General features: G+C 36.2%; 1 protein-coding gene across 2 annotated transcripts in view; it reads right to left on the bottom strand.

Annotated features, from left to right (window-relative positions):
* The window catches only part of LOC139966489 (speckle-type POZ protein-like), a 52,130-nt gene that overhangs the window by 7,720 nt on the left and 25,297 nt on the right, over positions 1 to 19,113 (bottom strand). For both annotated transcript variants that reach the window (XM_071969549.1, XM_071969550.1), the window contains exons 4-8: positions 17,031 to 17,182; positions 16,497 to 16,624; positions 7,384 to 7,561; positions 4,875 to 5,053; positions 735 to 877 (exon numbers count right to left, since the gene is read on the bottom strand). In XM_071969549.1, the coding sequence (XP_071825650.1) occupies positions 735 to 877; positions 4,875 to 5,053; positions 7,384 to 7,561; positions 16,497 to 16,624; positions 17,031 to 17,182 (780 nt within the window). The remainder of the gene's footprint in view (positions 1 to 734; positions 878 to 4,874; positions 5,054 to 7,383; positions 7,562 to 16,496; positions 16,625 to 17,030; positions 17,183 to 19,113) is intronic.

The raw sequence follows: 19,113 nt of genomic DNA, 5'->3' as shown, positions 1-19,113 counted from the left end.
CAATGGGATATAATCTTGCATCATTTCTGACCATGGGATCTAACATTTCCATGAAACTGAATACCACTCATTCCAGCCACGAGATATAGGTGGTACAATCACCACCTGGCTGCTGCTGTTAATGCTGCACAGCTTCAGCTAAATACAGACAGTTTTATGTCCCATAAAGTTTTAGTTCATGAGAGCAAAAAAAGTTTTAGAAAGAATAGGATTCACTCGATTGACCCCAGGATTACAAGCCCAGTGTTCTACCAACTGAGTTATCCTGCTCTTAGTTGGTGGCAATCCTTATATAGACATTTCTTTGCTGGGAGGCAACAGGTAGAAGCCACAGTACCTTTGCATACTGTGTTACCCAAGGATAACAACCCAATTTATTCAATACAACCCAGAAAGCGGCAGGGAACGGACAAACAAACTAAATGGGATGTCGTAGTGCTTTATTTGCATATCTTTGAAGTTTATTATCAATTTCCTTATTTTCTGATGCAATTATAGTCGGCTAAATAACATATATTTCTAGCTATGTTCTCTTTTCTTTCACAGTTAAGAATAATGCTACCGTAGCGTAATGGAATTATTCATAATCAATATAATTAAATAACCAAATATGGATATTACAAGAAAGCAGTGCTTTAAATACTCTTACCAATGTTGACTGGATAGCACTTGTAAATAGGAAGTGTGAAATTGCAAAGGGGAGACAAGTAGGTGAAAAGAAAAGAAAATGGTACCTGTTGACATAATCGATAGCCACTGTTTTAAGTTGATCTGCGCTGTGAAGGTCTGCCAGGACCAGGACGTCAGCGACGTTATCTGTACTGAGATTGGAACACAATGCCTCCTCGCACATGACTTTTAATCTCTCTAGAGCATACTGTGAGATGGAGAAAGAAACATGTATTGAATACGAATGGAAAAGAATCACATGACTTTTAATCCCTCTAGAGCATACTGTGAGATGGAGAAAGAAACATATCGAATAAGAATGGAAAAGAATCACATGACTTTTAATCTCTCTACAGCATACTGTGAGATGGAGAAAGAAACAGATTGAATAAGAATGGAAAAGAATCACATGACTTTTAATCTCTCTAGAGCATACTGTGAGATTGAGAAAGAAACAGATTGAATAAGAATGGAAAAGAATCACATGACTTTTAATCCCTCTAGAGCATACTGTGAGATGGAGAAAGAAACATATCGAATAAGAATGGAAAAGAATCACATGACTTTTAATCTCTCTAGAGCATACTGTGAGATGGAGAAAGAAACATATCGAATAAGAATGGAAAAGAATCACATGACTTTTAATCTCTCTAGAGCATACTGTGAGATGGAGAAAGAAACAGATTGAAGAATGGAAAAGAATCACCATGAAGAGAGATAACACTGACTGAAAACCAGAATGAAAACATTTCATGGTTCCTTGCTGCTGTTCATTAGTTCCATTCATAGGGAAATTTCTAACAAAGCCCTAATACAACAACAGTAATTTATGCTCACAAACTTTTGTTGCCAAAGTAATGCTAAGCCCTGATATCAATTGCAACACACATCAGTGTGTGAAGACTATCTACCATTATCATCATACCAAGTTTGACGAAATTCCGACTAGTAATAGTAGCCAAGTAATTGCAATTTGGAGTATTTCACGTTTGACCCCATGACCTCATTAATATTCATGAAATGAGCACCAACATCAACAGGGATAATCTACTAACTATGGGCCACCCACTCACCAAGTATGGTAATGATTGGTCATTCCCTTGTTGAGTTATTGTGCATACAAACTTTTCATAACGAAATAATGCTAGCCCCCCCCCCCCCCCCCCCTTATAAACATGCATGATATCAATTGCAACACACATCAGTGTGTGGAGACTATCTACCAATATCATCATACCAAGTTTGACAAAATTCCAATAAATAGTAGCTAAGTTATTGCAACTTGGGAGTTTTTCACGTTTGACCTGTGACCTCATTAATATTATTTAACTTTGAACTCGTATAACTTCGCACATGAAGGTCACATTGGGGTCAACCTATTGACATTTATGATCAGAAGGCACCTTTGACATCTGAAAATAGCATCGAAACTGTAAAAATCCCCAAAACACGAAAAGGTCACCAGAGGTCAAATTGAGGTCAAGGGTCACCCAGATGCGGGTTGACAAATGGATTACATTGAAGCAACTCCCAACCTTAACGGACAGTTCGTTCTCAAGTTATCACAAAAATACTAGTTTTTTATCATTAATTGACCTTTGGTGACCTCGGATCACATGACCGTTAAGTTTGAAAATATTCCCCTATACCATTTGCAACTTGTCCCAAAATATCAACCATGTCACACCTTGGAACTGAGAGTTATTGCATTAAATGTCTGAAAATTAACTTTGACCTCGTATAACTCCGCACACGAAGGTCACACGGGGGTCAACCCATTGACATTTATGATCAGAAGGTACCTTTGACATCTGAAAATAGCATCGAAACTGTAAAAATCCCCAAAACATGAAAAGGTCACCAGAGGTCAAATTGAGGTCAAGGGTCACCCAGATGTGGGTCGACAATTGGATTACACTGAAGCAACTCCCAACCCTAACGGACAATTCGTTCTCAAGTTATCGCAAAAATACTAGTTTTTTAACATTAATTGACCTTTGGTGACCTCAGATCACATGACCGTTAAGTTTCAAAATATTGCCCTAACCAGTTCACAACTTGTCCCAAAATATCAACCTTGTCGCACATTGGCACTGGGAGTTATTGCAGTTTTAGTATTTTGGGTTTTTGGACCATAACTGACCTTTGGTGACCTTTGTGGGCACCAAAAACAATAGGGTTCATCTACTCACTATGGGCCACCCACCCACCAAGTTTGATCATGATCAGTCAATCCCTTGTTGAGTTATCGTGCATACAAGCTTAAGCGTCACACACACACACACACACACACACGCCAACCTGAATACATAGGTTCCTTTGCTTTCAGCAAGGAACCAAAAAAAACACATTAACAAGCTGGAGACTTCACATAAAAGAAACGGTTTTACAACCATGTACAGGGAATTATTCATCCGGTATCGCATTGCAAAATGCTATGCAAAATGCTATGTAAAATGGTCAAGTTGCTATAAAAGTGTTAAGATGTATAGCAGCTTTTTTTTTTTTTTTTACGAAGGAACCATACTGTAGTATTTCATAAGAGACAAAATTCAGAGACTTAAAAACTACGACACAAACTTTTAAGACTTAATTATTCCCTATTGAATAGGGAATTCCTTTTGTACTATTTCAATAACTATATACTGTACAGGACACAGAGGACTCCATCTTTTTAGTTGCAAAACATTAAATTTCACAGAAATGGCTACCCACGTACAGTACATGTTTTCGTGTGTACACAAAATGAAATACAGTAATGACCTTTTAATGGATGTTCCTCTTCAAAAGATCAAATGAATCCCTAAATGTTATCAAAGGGATATGTGTCTGTTATTTGTGTAATTAGAGTTTCTTTCGCTTCCTTCCGCTTTTGTGTTCCTCAATCAGGGAGTATTCTACTTGTTAAACCCTCAATGTTTTTTTTTTGGGGGGGGGGGTTTACTTCCTTTCACTTTTAGGTATAAATATTTACTGCTCATACTTACTCTTTTGTACTCTCGAAGTGATAACACAAATAAATGAATGAATGAAGGCACGAATGTATGTATGAATGCATGAATGAATGAATAAAAGGACAACCAGTTTATTTTAGAGACTTTAAAGAACACCGTCTGAATTTCCAAGGTGCATTAATCCTATTGGACAGCCACCTTTGTATTTTGGTACATCCTCAGAGAAATAAATCCAGGTTAATCTAAGAGGAATATTTTTTTATAGTGCCGAATCAGCCCATCAGATTCCATTGCAGAAACAATGACAGAGAACACCAAGGAATAATCACTCCTGGTTACGCCATCTCCATGTCTTAAAGTTGTTCTTTTGAATGATGCAACTAGCTTACTAATTTAAAATGATCCATTTAGACACCTGTGCAGGATTACCTGGAGCCTTTAACTCTCAACCACAAACAGGACAATTAAGAACCACATTGTACTGATGACAATTTAAGATTCATCTGACCTAATTGTTATGAAGCGTTAAAGACCAAGGAATGAGTTTAACTTTTACTTTCACAACCTCACTTTGTTTGTCTCGTAAGCTTTAATCAAAAACTTCACATCCTCTTTTTTCCAAGTTCGTTCACCTCTCGCCACCTACGTCAAAGAACTGTTCATTCCCTTTCTTAGAAGCCCATGGAATTCTCCCCCATTAAGCACATTATAATACAAAATCCTTCTGCATCTGATCTTTCTATCAGAGATCATTAGTAAATCTTCCAGCTACCCTGTGTCCCCCATTCTTCCTCTCCAAGAGATTGAGTCACAGAAATTCATTAACTGCTCTTCAGTGAGTTTAGTACTTAACTACTATACTTTGTACACAGTATTAAGAGGAGATCCTGGATTCCAGACTTCATAAGGTTCAGAAGTCTTACTAACATCCATCTTACTACACAAAGAATTGTGTAGAAGGAATACCGGCAAAACATAAACATTCGCATGTCTGGACTTTTTCCCTCTATCTTTTGCACATTAAACAGTACCCTTGAAGTTCTCTCTGGTCAACTACCCAAAACAATATCAACCCCACTCCCCCACCCCCCCCCCCCATATGACAAAAGGTTACTTTAAAAGCTGAAACAAGAAAAAATCACATTTAATTTTTATTCCATCTAGCAAAGTGCGAAAACGTCATACTAGATGTTTGTATCCGTGAAAAGAATTTTAATATTGAAATTGTTTGTGTTATATAAAAATACTTACTTTATCTGCTGCAGCCAATAAGTCATCAGCCATTTTTTCTAAGTTGGGAGCTGTGCCAGTGTAAATAAATCTTAATATTTCTTTCATAACTTCGTGGTCCACATCGGTAATTTCCACTCGGTTCTGTTTCTTCTCTTCCATTTCGTGTTCGAACATCGCGTTAAAGACGGGCGATCGTGCTGTAACGAGAGGAATCATTTCAAAGGGATATAATTAACAAAGTTAAATGACACAGCTGGTTATCTGCACTGCACTACATAAAACACCAGCAAACAGTCCTGATTCAGCAGCTGACTTAAAGATGCTACGTGAACATGTACAATACTATGGTAACACGATATGAATAATAAGTCACTATTATTTTATATTATATTGTAATATATCATGACTTTATACATATAAATACAGTGCAATACACTTATGGAAGAAAACACTTGCTAGGAGTCATATTAATACCAACAAAGATTTATGAACAACGGGGATCTGCAGTGTTTCTACAGAGGGCGCTCTCATATTGATCCAAACAGTTCCCCTATATACTGCTCTGGGTCCTTATGCACATGACCTACCCTGTTTACGGATCCCATATGATTCTGTACAGTATATAGCACTGTAAGTATCACAATCTATGTGACAGTTTTGAATATATATGTTTGAAAAGATCTCTTCTTCAATAAGTTGAGAAGAATCGTAGACCTGTACAAGTCCAGTATACTGTAATTCTATTTTGGATACAAATTTTACTGATGCTCAAAGGTTAAACTCAGTTAAGTGGAGGTGGTTGAAAACAAACAACTCATTGCTTAAATGTGCTACTGTAGTTAATGAGTGGTATAAACTGTATCGTACTCCCAGTAATGTCACACTCTGTGACAGTAAATGTGCAGGTACTTTGTCCAGAAGTATCTAACAGATTCATCAAAGGAATTCTCTGTGATTTCAGAGACTCTTCGGCTTGTCAAGTTCTGCGGCACTAGAAAGGACCGATAGGACAGCGCCGCTGTTGATTCAGGCTTGGAGATCCACATTACATTGTTACACACTTGTACTACACTACAGTGATCACATCAATGTTACATTATTGTTGACTCTTTATTGTATTCATGTTATTACTGTGTAAAGAAGCTAGGTGCAGCTCCCTTCCGATATATATCCTTCCCTCACTCAAGGAACTAGGTAATTTTTTCCTTACAGTACACACAGTACAGTAGGTATCTTGAAATGAAACTGCTTTGTATTCATAATGTACTGTACACATAAACAATTGTCCACAAAACAAGCATAATGTTAGGTTTTTATTTGCAGGGCAATAATTGAGAGTTCAAATTTTGTGTGGCAGTTTATGAAGGCTCTGTGTAGTTTTGTCTCCTGCTGTATGAATATACTGTATATTATATATGGTTCATATATATACTGTGTACTACTATGTACATCTATATAGCACTGGTATATATAGCAATTTGAACATTTGGCTTTACATTTGGCTGTGTGATACTCAGGATAACTTATTCCCTGCCTCGTGCAGCTCTCTTCACAATTTTTTTAAATTTCTTTATTTCTTTTTTACATTTTTTAAATTTTTTAAATTTCTTTTTTTTCTTTTTTTTTCTTTCACAAAATACTACAGTAACATAAAAATTTGTCTACAAACACTCTGAAGAGAGACAAGAGATATAATATTTGAAGATATATTTTCATTCTCTCACCAAACCAATTTCAAGTAAAGTTTCCATTTTTTACTTGAATCCATAATGTTTAACAGGTGTCAGTTGTCATGCAAAACAAAACTTATGCTGGTGGTCTCTTCAATGTCACAGTGTGTATGAGGGAAAAATTATTTGTTATCTTCGCAGGTGAAAATTGGTATGTGCATCTATTAAAAATATCAACATACTGTAAAAACAGTCTTGTTTTGGGTTCAGTACCAAGCCCTACAATTCTGTCTATTCAGACACCAATCTGAACATGACCTGACCTTCATTTTGTTTTTCCCTGTATGTAAATGTATGTAAAAGAAATTTCGATACCATTCTGCTATGCTACTAAAAATGTTAAGTATATGCAGTGACATATAGTAAGATGGTAACTGGATGATTAATGTATGCAACGGCTGTGCAGTGCTAGGTCTTATTCACCATTACCACAGGGTGAGGGTTTACTTGTTCACACAAACAAATGAGCAACATTGGTAGAATACCTCAGTGTGTAGAACAGTTACAACATGTAACAGGTGGACAATACAGGGTTAGCATTTGTTCCCTTTTATTTCACATGGACTGTAAATCTGTACTATCTCCCTCTTGTATACTTCCCCTTAGTGAGTGCATCGTTAACTGTCGTGGCCCTTCGACTAGGCCTCGCTATTCACTGTGGCCCACAACATCAATTCAACAGAGTAAGTGGCTTAAAATTGTGAAATGCTAGGCTTGGTCAAACAGCAGAATACAATGCAATACAATGCATAAAACTAAATACAATGCAATTCAATACATTACAGTACATTACAAACCTGCTAGGATAGCTTTGTGTGCTTGAAACTCTCTGCCATTGACACAGAGTGTGACATCACTGAATGCTGATCTCTCCCAGAGTGAACTCAGGTCATCTGCTAGTCTACAGTCAGGCACTTTGAGTTGTGCTTGTGTTGATTGTCCAGAGATATTGACTGTGTCTGCTACAATGCTCACCTGGCAAGGGGAACAAATAATGCTGTTTATATGCAAATTGTTTAGATTCTCGGATATTATTAATGAGTATGAGAAAGTCTTCAACAAACCTGAAAAATAAATGATTACCATTGGGACAAGACACCCACACAGCAATAATACCTGAAATATGAAATGATTCACCATTGGTACTAAGTTACAACACACCTCCACCATAATATAGTAATTCCAGCAAACATTGTGCTCTTCTTCTCCAACACTCTCCCATCTCACGGTACTTCAATAGTTTATCCCAATCACCCTCTGGTCTTCCCAATCCATTTTCTCGCCCCATCACTCTTCATGCTACAACTCATCTTTTAAGCTACTGTAGTAAAATATGTTCAGTTTCTTTGGGCAGCTTTCATAATTCACTCTGTACCATTATTTCAGATTTATTGTCCTCATCACCTTTGAATAACAAGACCTAAAAGCATATACTGTAAACTTCAAATGAGCATATCTGAAAGATATTAAAATGAAAGAAAATTTGAGTTAATTAAATCCTCTTTGACAACCAAATTTATCTCAGAACTTTTCTCTTTTGGGATATCGCACAACAAACATGATCATATCATACTGAACATGTGATGGCTAAATATTGGAAGACTCAGTTGGCTAGTTGAAGCTACATCTCCACGTCCTATCACTAACTCTACCTGTACAGAACAAACCAACACCTGTACACCTAAAAACCAATTTCCAACCTCTGCCAATGGAATCTCCCTTAAATAACTTGTACTGTAACCTTCCCATTTCTAGTTCTTAGTTTATATTTCTTTACCATAAAATACTGTAACTGGTAAACCAAAACCGTTCTCCCATTAAAATTAACACCTTGTAGACAGTAATCCTTCACTTCAGGGAGAAGGCAGGAAACAAAGGTCGAAACGTTTCAAATTTCATTTTCAATAAGAGCCATTCGGGGGTTTCTTGTTTGTAGTTTATACATAGATAAATCACAACCACATTGCGAATTAAAATCCAGTTTCCCGAAATTCATAACAATAACATGATATGTTTTCCGTTTGCTTTTTTTCACATCTCTATTAAAAGCCAATTTTTCACTTTTTCGTACTTGTAGGATGATCTGAAGTACCACTCTTCGTATGCTTAACCATTCATTCCCCAAATGAAATCTGAATAATTAATCACTTTCACAATTTGATGCCTACAACCATGAAGCTATTGACAGTGAAAGGGGAATTGAAAGTTTTCCTTAAAAGCCCTCAGCTAATGTCGATGACGAATTGCCTTTGATCTCCCTTCCGTTGTTGTCACTATTTACAATTATGGGAAGGAAAATTGTGAACATTTACGCTCATATCAGAGTAAACCTTTGAAGGACGGCCTATACTGATGTTTATTGCTGAAAAGCAGTTAGGTAATGTACTGTACAGTAGGCCAAAGGTACACAAAATCTGGGCCATGTCCCAAAAGTGGATTGCAAAACTTTTTCAGTGGGTCACAAGATTTCTTTTTGACATTGCAAAAGTCATTTGAAGTTTTATGGAGCCTATTAAACACTTTGTTTTATACATTAAGTCCATAGTCAAAGTTTTCATGCATTCTGATCCTTAATTGTAAGGGGTTGGTGGGGAGGGGGTGGTCAGGTGGGTTATAACTCTGTTTGTAAGGAAGTTCCTCGGTCGTGGGCCTTAAAGTTTGCAGACTCCTGGTGTAGGCTAGACAGCTTGATATCTCTCACCATGGAAATAACTTGGACAGAATTATTATGCTTGTTGTACTGTATATAAATGTTTATCATCTAGAAAAAGTCTTATTCCTTAAACACACACATACACACAAGAACCCTGACCACATCTTTCTCAACAAGATATCCACAGTTCCCTAGAGGGGTTGATAAAAAATGTTGGGGTTCTGTGACAACAAAGAGATCCAGAGGGGGTTGATGGTAAAATTGATGTCTTTAAAAGCCACACTGGCTCATCCACATTTCACCGAGTTAATTACATAGCACATCCTACAGTGCTATATATTGAACAAAGAAAACCAAATTTTCAGACATGAGCCCAAGTGGTAGGGCATTCCAATGTCTGGGGTTAGGTGAACATTTTCTTCATTACCCTGGGGGGAAAAAGTTTAAGAACTGAGGGTCTAGGCTTACAGTGCCATAACAGACATGAACTATGTAACTAAGCATTGTATCCAGTGCATGGTAACTTTTCAAATGCAGGGAGTGATTTTAATAACTTTTCAAACTTTTCAAAGAGTGATATTAATTTTAATGAACTGTAGCCTCAAAAGGAACATCAGATGTCTTGGGTTGTTCTTACCATACAATATGTCAACAGTGTTATCCCATGTTTTGAAGTAGCAATGCACAGGTGTACAATACTCATATATGTTCCATGGCAAAATGGGTTTTTAGAACTTTGCAATATGCCACTGTACAATATCATGCCAACCAGTTTAAAGTGTACGCCAATTCTAACCCTGGAGACATTCATGTTAACCTTCCGAGCATCTGCACAATACTGCAATCAACTGCACACAGCTTTTGGTATACTGTAAAAGGATGACGAGGTCAGTGTTGGACAAGTCAGAAATTGACTTCCTTCTGTGTCCATCCTAAATTATTTAAACACCCAACCTATCAGTTAATCTTTCTCTCAATGATAAGAATCCAGTACAAGGTAACACAATTCAATCCTTAAATCTAATTAATTGTGTTATTCTAATTAATTATAAAGCGTGGCTCTCCTTGGCTGCGAGATATATATATATGCCGCTCATTCATTCAAGAAAGTACTACGTACTGCAGACTGCTAATTGGTAACTGTAATTTTGCCTACATGTACATATGGAACACTGAAACATTAATGAACCTAAACTCTTCTTGAAGTCTGCAAACATTTTGTTGCTATTTGAGCAATTCTTCATATCTTTACATTCATGAGCAGCATTTTGAGACTTATATAGCTTCCTTTAAAACGATAATTTAACGATAGTCTTGCACAGTAACTCCGTGGCATAAATCGCAGCTTAAACATAGTACAGAAAACTTAAGGAAGTTTGCCTTGAAACTACTGTACAGTACAGTAGGTACTGCTAAAGGAACAGTACTATATTAAGCCAGCCTGTACCATAGTTAATTTAGTTAGCTAACAAAATGTATAAATTAATTTTGTTATATTATCTAAAGTACCATGAACTTGGAATATTCTCTGCTGAACCCTAACTTTAGATGGAAAACAGTCAGCATTTTATGTACAATCTTGTCTAGACGTGTTTTCAAACCCTGTAAAATGTTTACAAAAATATCCACTGTAACTTATCACCAAAAGGGGGTTTACCGTATTGAATTAATAATATCTGTTATCTTCATTGCTACTTACACTTTTGATCCTGTCAGGGATTACTTTTTCCACTATCACAACACAGAATCCAATACAAAATGGTCAAATTGTTAATGAAGTGCAAGAGCATTGCAGTTTTCAACATGGAAATCAGTGTATTTTATATAAAGATACAAACTTCACAGCATTCAAAACTGCTACACAAATGTTCCCCCCCACCCCCCACTCCCCACCCCCACCCCCCTGATATCAATGATCAATTTGTGACAAAATCTATCAAGCTTAAAGTCTGCATTTCCATATATTACACTCCATTCCAACTCTTTAAATGGGACAAGACCTACTAGACCTACGGACTGGAAATTTTACAAAATCAATAATTTGACACAAATGTTTTTTAAAATAAAAGACCAGAAGTTGTTAACATGTAGACTATGACTAAATCTAACCCTAAACCAACAGAATATGAAGTTAATAGTTTCCTATTATTAATCCGTAAGTTTTGGCAACAGTGGAGTATGTGATTTATGAATGATCATCCTGTCAGTTGAGCTGGAGCTTATGTTTTTATCTTTAAGATGAACAAATCATTTTTACCCACTGGAAGAAGATACTGTGCTCTACATAAATTTGCCTAGACTAGACAATCCTTCAACTCATAGTACATTGACAGATCACTTAAGCAAATGTGCAAACGTATCACATTTCGAGTGCTAGTCAACAACAGTCTGAAATGTCTACAAAGCTATAAAAGTAATGAAAAGAAAAAGAAAAAAAAAACTTTTGAAAGTCATTTGACATCACTATGACATCAAAGACCAACAATCAAGGAAAAATCAACAAGACTGAACTGTCTACAAAACCACCAAAGTAAAGACAAGAAATACTTTTGAAGCTCATGTGACATCACTATGACATCACATACCACCAAAATGTGACCCATTCCCTGGAGTGACAGAATGGTTTATAGATTTGGCAAGCCATGGTGTCCTTCCAACAATAATATTTGTAGTCTTAGAAACTGGCTAGAAATCTGGAGTTTAACTAAGAACTTGGAATATACAGTAAAACTTGGCTTGCCTATTTATAAAATCGGCTGTCATGCTGTCAGACACTGTCCAGATTAAACCCATATGGATAATTATAAACCCCTTCCGAATGCAGTTAAGGGAAATAACTCCATTTAGGACTTTCCATAATCCCATTAAGTGTGCTCCAAAGGAATATATCTTTTAAGATCACGGTATATAACATCAGATGTATCCCATAATATTAAAATACGGAAATATCCCTTTACAACTGCAGCTACTTTCAGTACAGAATGTCCCTTTTAGACCATTCTTACCATGAATTGCATTGTTACATCATTACGGTCCACCTACAGAATCTTGTCAAACTTTCTACGTTTTCAGAAACGATAATTACCATTGGTAGTACTGTGACAAACCTACAAGGAAGGAAATGTACACATGCACACTTGGGACAACAGTTTCTTTTCTGGAACTTTGACTTATCAGGAACTAATATAAACAAGTAAAGCAGGTCAGCTGGTCAGTGGAGAGTCTATTTATACTTAGCAAACCGTATTCCTAAGCATAATATGATACATTGTAGTATCTGCAATCCTGGAAGCTCTTTCCTGCATGTAAGGAATGAGAAGCAATGAAGCACGGAGAGGAAACAAGTTTCTTACAGAAACAAACAAAGATTTTTCACACAAAATATTAGTATTGCTCAAAGTTCAGTCTTGTTTACCAGTCTTCAAAATAAACATTGTGTACATCATTAACTACCTGGGCTTAATATGAAAGCAACCCAAAATATTGTATTTTATATGTAATTATAAATACACATGTACTTAAAGGTACAAAACTGAAGCCAATTTTTTTTTTTGTGAAAATTGCAAACCAAGTCATCATGTGTTTCATGTTCTGAATGTTGCAGAGTAATTCAAGAACCATTTTTTTTCACTCTGCTGGCAAACAGCAGCCAGTAAAGAGCCCAAATTTAGAGGCCTACTGTAGCTTGCTGACATTGATCAAATCAAGACAACCTTTCTAGATTTGCTCGAATAGCAAGTGGTCAAATGAATAGCTTTGATCTGGACTACAAATTTTGTTGGCAAGACACCTTCTGATTTATTACTCTCATGTAAAAATAAAGGTAAAATAGAAAATTTGCCAGTCTTATATTTTGCTCATTTATTTGATGTGAAATTTCACAAATCTAAGGCTTTATGCACTGTTAGTTTATGCATTTTTTATGAACAGAACTTTTCACATCAACAAATACAGCTGCTTTAAAGTAACCAGCACTGACTGCAAATGGCCATAATTTCCTTTCAAAATTTCTGTCATGGACCTTCTACTGTATCTACTGATTACTACTGTATCACATATAATGGAATTAAAAATTTAGAACTTGTACTTTTGGCAAACTGTCGGTGTATACTTCAATAGATTAATTGCTCACCAAAGGTCAACCAACTTCATACAGTAATGATCGATACAGAGAATATCAGTGAAGATCATTCAAATTAGAAAATAGTTTACAACAAGGTACAACTATATAGTTACAGTTGATAACAACAGCATCTGGTGCCTGAATATTGTTTTTATTTCACACAGATTGCACCCTTTGAAAGCTGTTCAAAGATAAGGGCTAGTTTGACTAAGGAGAAGTATATTAAGTTTATAATAGGTCAGTTTCATTGTGTTTGGGGGGGTGGGGAAGGGGGGGTTGGGGGAGTGGTGCTATTCATTACCATTTCTTTACCATTTAAGAACATGACTAGAAGCAATTTCTTCACGGGAAATTCCGTAATCGTTATATTTGCTACATCAAGCAATTTGTTCATTTTAAGTGGAACAGACTCCTGTAGCTGTTTGTTCCAAGGAGTACGGATATTCATGTTTTCAATAATGTCACTTTAAATTGCTTGCGCTATGTTATATCTTTTTCCTTCAGCAATCCTTGTCATTTCCTGGACCAAGCAAGAGTAAAGAAAGATTCCTTCTCAGGGAATTCCATTTCTATTAAGAGACTTTAAGACCTGTCATAATTAATGGATACCGCAGACTTCTTTAACACATATATAGAGTTACAATCTTCACCCACAGGAAAATGTCACTATACTCTAGAAGGAAATAGCTTGATTTTATAGATATGCACCTTTAGGACTTTATCTCTAAGATAGGCTCAATGACCTTTTAGAAGGACACTGACACAGGTTAATGGCTGATCAAAAGACTTGCTTGTTCATTGCAAAACAAAGTTACAGCAGAGAGGCATAGAGCTTGGGCTTATTTTCTTTTTATATATTATACAGTCAAGGTTTTAAAAAGGAGACACAAACCCAATCATCGTAAACTTGAAAAGGCAGAGTGTTTCCTGTTCCCAAATATCAATATGCTAACAATACAGAGAATTTTGAGGGTAGGTATGCTGCAATGCTCAGTTAAATACAAGTGCCTGGTGCTGTCTGTTACTTAGTCCAAACCTTATGGTTAATATTAATCCATTGTTTTAAAAAAAAGAAATATTCTGAAATGAATGAAGAAGAGAGCAACTAGAGTGAACTTCAATACAAACCATCTTTGACTAATTTGTAATGCTTGGAAAAGAGGTAATTTGAGTAACAAGGGCTGTACAGTATGTACACTAGACTAGCTTGTTCAGTCACTTTGATTGACGGTCCCACAAGAAAAAGTTCTTAAACTTTGAAAGTGTTGTTGAAATGTAAACTGTTCTGGTAAGAATTGTTTTAACTGGTGGTATCAACATTACTTTATCTCCCTCACTCTCTCTTGTGCGAGAAACTCATCCTGGCAATTATTTAAAGCTTGCCTGAATTATATACATTACTGTACATGTGCTAGAGCTATTGCATAGAGCTACACAACATAAAGTGTATAGTACTCTTACCAGATGAAAATCACACTATCTTCACTACCTAAAACTGTACACACTTTGGCCGCAAGGATGACCAGACGAAGGCAAAACAATAGCCACTTAATGAATGCTGCAATAAAATCATCAGAAAATCCACAAAGGCAGACTTTAAGTTATTGTTGACCATTTCCTAGAGAATCAAATTCTTGCTTTGTTGTTTTAAATATTTGAACACAATGGTTGTCGTTTAAAACCTACAATGTTGTAGACATCTTTTGTTCAGCCTTTAGGATGAAATGAAAGTTATAACTCTTGTGTAAGATTTCTACTCCCAGCATGCCTCCTAATGACCTCTAAATGACCTTATATGGTGTAATGCTTTATAATAAATTGTAAATATCAATGCCTCTATTTACTGTTCGTTAATCATGTTTGCACTTCATTTCAGTCGATTGCTGTCTTATGATAACTATGCCATTTGATGGCTATTTTTAGGGTTTGCCTTACAGTATGTTGGCAAAATTAATTATCCCAATTTACTGCTTGGTACAAGCAAGTTACAAAAGCAATAAGAACACACAAACTCACAGCAGTGAACTGTGTCAAAGATCAAGAGAAAAATTAAAGTGGAACTTTTCAAAGGACTAAGTACTGCTGAAAATGTAAAGAAAAAAAATTAACTTGTCATTGTTGCTGTTTCAACCAGAATAAATCGTCAGTTTCCTTTTTTGTAATTCAGTTTCCTTTTTTTGGCAAAGGCTGTATTAGAATTGTGTCAAATGGATCAAGTTGCAGAAGAATAATAAGCTACTACTGTAACTGTTTATCATTCCAAGGAAAATCAAACCTATTCATCTTGTAGTTCAATGCCAATTTTCTTGGATTTGACCCACAATGCCACTTAGTAAGAGTTTTGAATCAAACTGAAGCCCTCAGTTCCATTATGAGATATGCCTAATGTCAGAGAGGAGGGAAAAGATGCATGGGGGAGGGGGGGGTTGGACATCTGACAGACTAAGACAAGGTGGTACAGAAGAAACATATGAAAGGGGCAACAAAGACAGGGGATATAGCCACAAACACATTGGGGAGGGGATAAAGATAAACACATATAACTGAGGTGACAGACACACAATCATACATACAAGGTGATATAGAGAAACACACACATAGACGAGGGGACACTGACAAACATACGCATAGACAAGGGGATATAAACAGACAATTACCTAGAGATGAGGTTATATGAGGTGAGGGAGTACGCGCTGTGAATTACACAAACACATATATGAAAGGGGATATTGTCAAACAACCACATACAGGTATAGACAAACACATATATACAAGGGATATAGACAAAAACAAAAACACACATAAACATGGGGAACTGACAAACATACGCATAGACAAGGGGATATATATAGACAATTACCCAGACATGGGGATAGTAATAGACAAACACATATATGAAAGGGGATATTGTCAAACAACCACATACAGGTATAGACAAACAAACACATATATACAAGGGATATAGACAAAAACAAAAACACAGAAAGCTGGGGAACAAAGACAGCATGACCTTAAACTATAAATGAAAGAAATAAATGCTTTTCCAGTCAGTCTATGGATACCTCACATGTGCTTTTGTTTGGCAGTAGGATATTGCACATGCAGGGGAAATGATGCCAGCAAGTCACACTCACCTCACAGAATAGTGTTAGCTTATCATCGGGGAGCAATCCATTAGCCTCGTCCATCAAGAAATCTCTTCGAATAAACTTTTTAAAGCCCCAGTCTTTGCCTTGCACAAATTTGTAAGCTCTTTGGCTCTCTGAAAGAAAAGACAAACACATTCCCTTTTATATATATATATATATATATATACACATAGGTTATCGTATATTAAAATTGTCTTTCATTTAAATAATTTAGCTTGAAATTATAATATGAAGAAAGATTGTGTACTGAAACGTAACCGAGTTGTAGCAGAGTTATCTGCCCTTGAGAATGGTCTCTGTTGTACTGTGTTGGATTTATATACCAGTAAGCTTGATATTTAAGATGCCCCGCTGCACACATGGCCATCCATACCCATTGACTTAACTTATTGACTATGTAATGCTAAAATTGCTTCTATAATGTCCCTGGGTAATGGTTGAAGCTGTAAAGAAGATGTAAAGATTGTAAAGATTTGAAGGGGTTTTTCCCATCAAATTTCCACCAAATCTTTCGCTTACCCATTGCTTTGGTTTCCTCTCGTTTAGCGTTAAGTATCGAAAACTTGAATTTAGCTCTGACTTCTGATTTATTACATGATACTAGGAGTAAGTAGAGAGAGAGGTAATCTTTGCTTTCTTCATCCAAACCTTTAGGATTGACTCTTAAACACCTGCAGGAAGAAATAAAGAAAGAAACATAAAATATAGAAATTATGCGGGTAAAAAATCACCATGCTATATATATGCAAACAGTAAAACAACTCTTAATGCCCACAGATGACATCTATCTAACTGAACTTAGGTTCATTCGAAGAGTTGGCAGAAAACCAGTGTTGTGATCGAGTGAATAAAGGCAGTGGCATTTGAAGCAATGAGGCTTAGCAATCGGGAGATTCCAGGTTCAATACCCGGCCGGGTCATAGTAAGGTGGGTTTTCATCCAAGAGTAATCTGAAATCTGAAATGACTTCTAAATTGAATAGATTCCAAATCTGAGTTAAGATGTTGAATTGGAAGCCACCCAACGTGTAGGTTGTAATCCATGAGCCCTTGCGGGCTTCTACCATGATTGTGTTCGCTTAAGTATCATAAAAATAACTGCTGTATATATTATAAAATTGAACTTACATCTACATTACAAAATATAAAATATGTTAAGGTGAATGGGAATACATGTATACTGTATAAATACTATCCATTCCAACATTGCTGGCATGTATTCTTTTAGTGCAACACATACAATACTTTATCCAGTAGTTGCCATTGAAACACAATTCACAAAACTGTAAGATGATAATTCTTGATTTGGAAGCAGGCTTCCATTGTCACAAAAACCCACCACTTCGATCAGTAACCCCGACCCATTTCTTTCCTTGATATGTAAGCTCGAGTCACACTGTACATTAGCAGTAACCAGGGGACTCAGTCTACATACAGTAAGAACTACATTAAACTGTACAGTCGGGTAATAGACATGTTGTTAACTCCAATTTCCACTAAACCATATTCTAAATTTATTTATTTCCAAACATTGCATGGGTACATATCATATTTATGACTTTTGCAGCACTTTCATACGCTGGTATATCTACTATTACATTCATGAGCACCTGCCTTGATAATGGGTAATTTTCGCTTATCTGGTTTTTGGAATCATTCCATAATTGTACCATATTGGTATGTATTGTTTAGACAAGCCAATTATAAACCCTCTACAGTACCATACTTTTTTGAACAGTTGACTCCTTTCCAATATCATCAACTGCTTATCAAATGCACTTATGTTGTTCCAAGGCATGTAATTTTCATACAAGCATACAAACTGCCAAGTTCTTGCATTCATTGTTTTATACAGGAGACCTATTACTGGAACCATCATAAGCACATAAACTGTAGCTCTTTCAAATGACAGTGACAAATTATATCTCTATGCTACTGTGTTCTAGTTCACTAATTTGACTTCCATACATTTCTATATTACATTTTTTTTGGCACCCATAATGACATGAAAAGTGTCTGGGGAGACACATTCTATTATTCACTGGCTCAGTAACTTTCAAGATGTTATACAGTACTGTACATATTAGGATGTACAGTACAGTAAGTAGTGTTCTTATCCACTGCAAGCTTATTGTGAGTGATAACCACTTAAGTAAAAACCTTGGTAACTTTCAATATTTTCTGCTTCAAAGGGATCCTATTTTTCATCTTTATCGTCTTGGCCACCAGCTTCCAGCGGTACAATTGATTGTTACATGGAAAAGGTCCAAGGGACCAACATGGAGGAGGTATTCTCCTCATAATTTGAGATTTTATGGATTATTAAGGGTGCTTATACAGTACAGTAGTTACAAATTTGAAACTGGAACTACAGTATTTTACAGATTTTCTGAAGGCTTAATTAACGATCAACATTTTCCAACTTTTTTCTACAAATATCGCCAATGTGTGTTTTTACTTTCCCCTCCCAACCTTGTGGCAATTTAATCCTTCAAACATTTCCATGACCCTTTTAAATGGATTTGCAACCCCCCCCCCTCCCAGTTAGAATACCCAAGGGTAAACCCAATAACTATAATTTGTGGATCAAATGCAATAAACTG

The sequence above is a fragment of the Apostichopus japonicus genome, chromosome 4 (assembly GCF_037975245.1).
Source record: "Apostichopus japonicus isolate 1M-3 chromosome 4, ASM3797524v1, whole genome shotgun sequence".
Classification (NCBI taxonomy): Eukaryota; Metazoa; Echinodermata; class Holothuroidea; order Aspidochirotida; family Stichopodidae; genus Apostichopus; species Apostichopus japonicus.
This window is presented reverse-complemented; position numbering and strand designations above follow the sequence as displayed.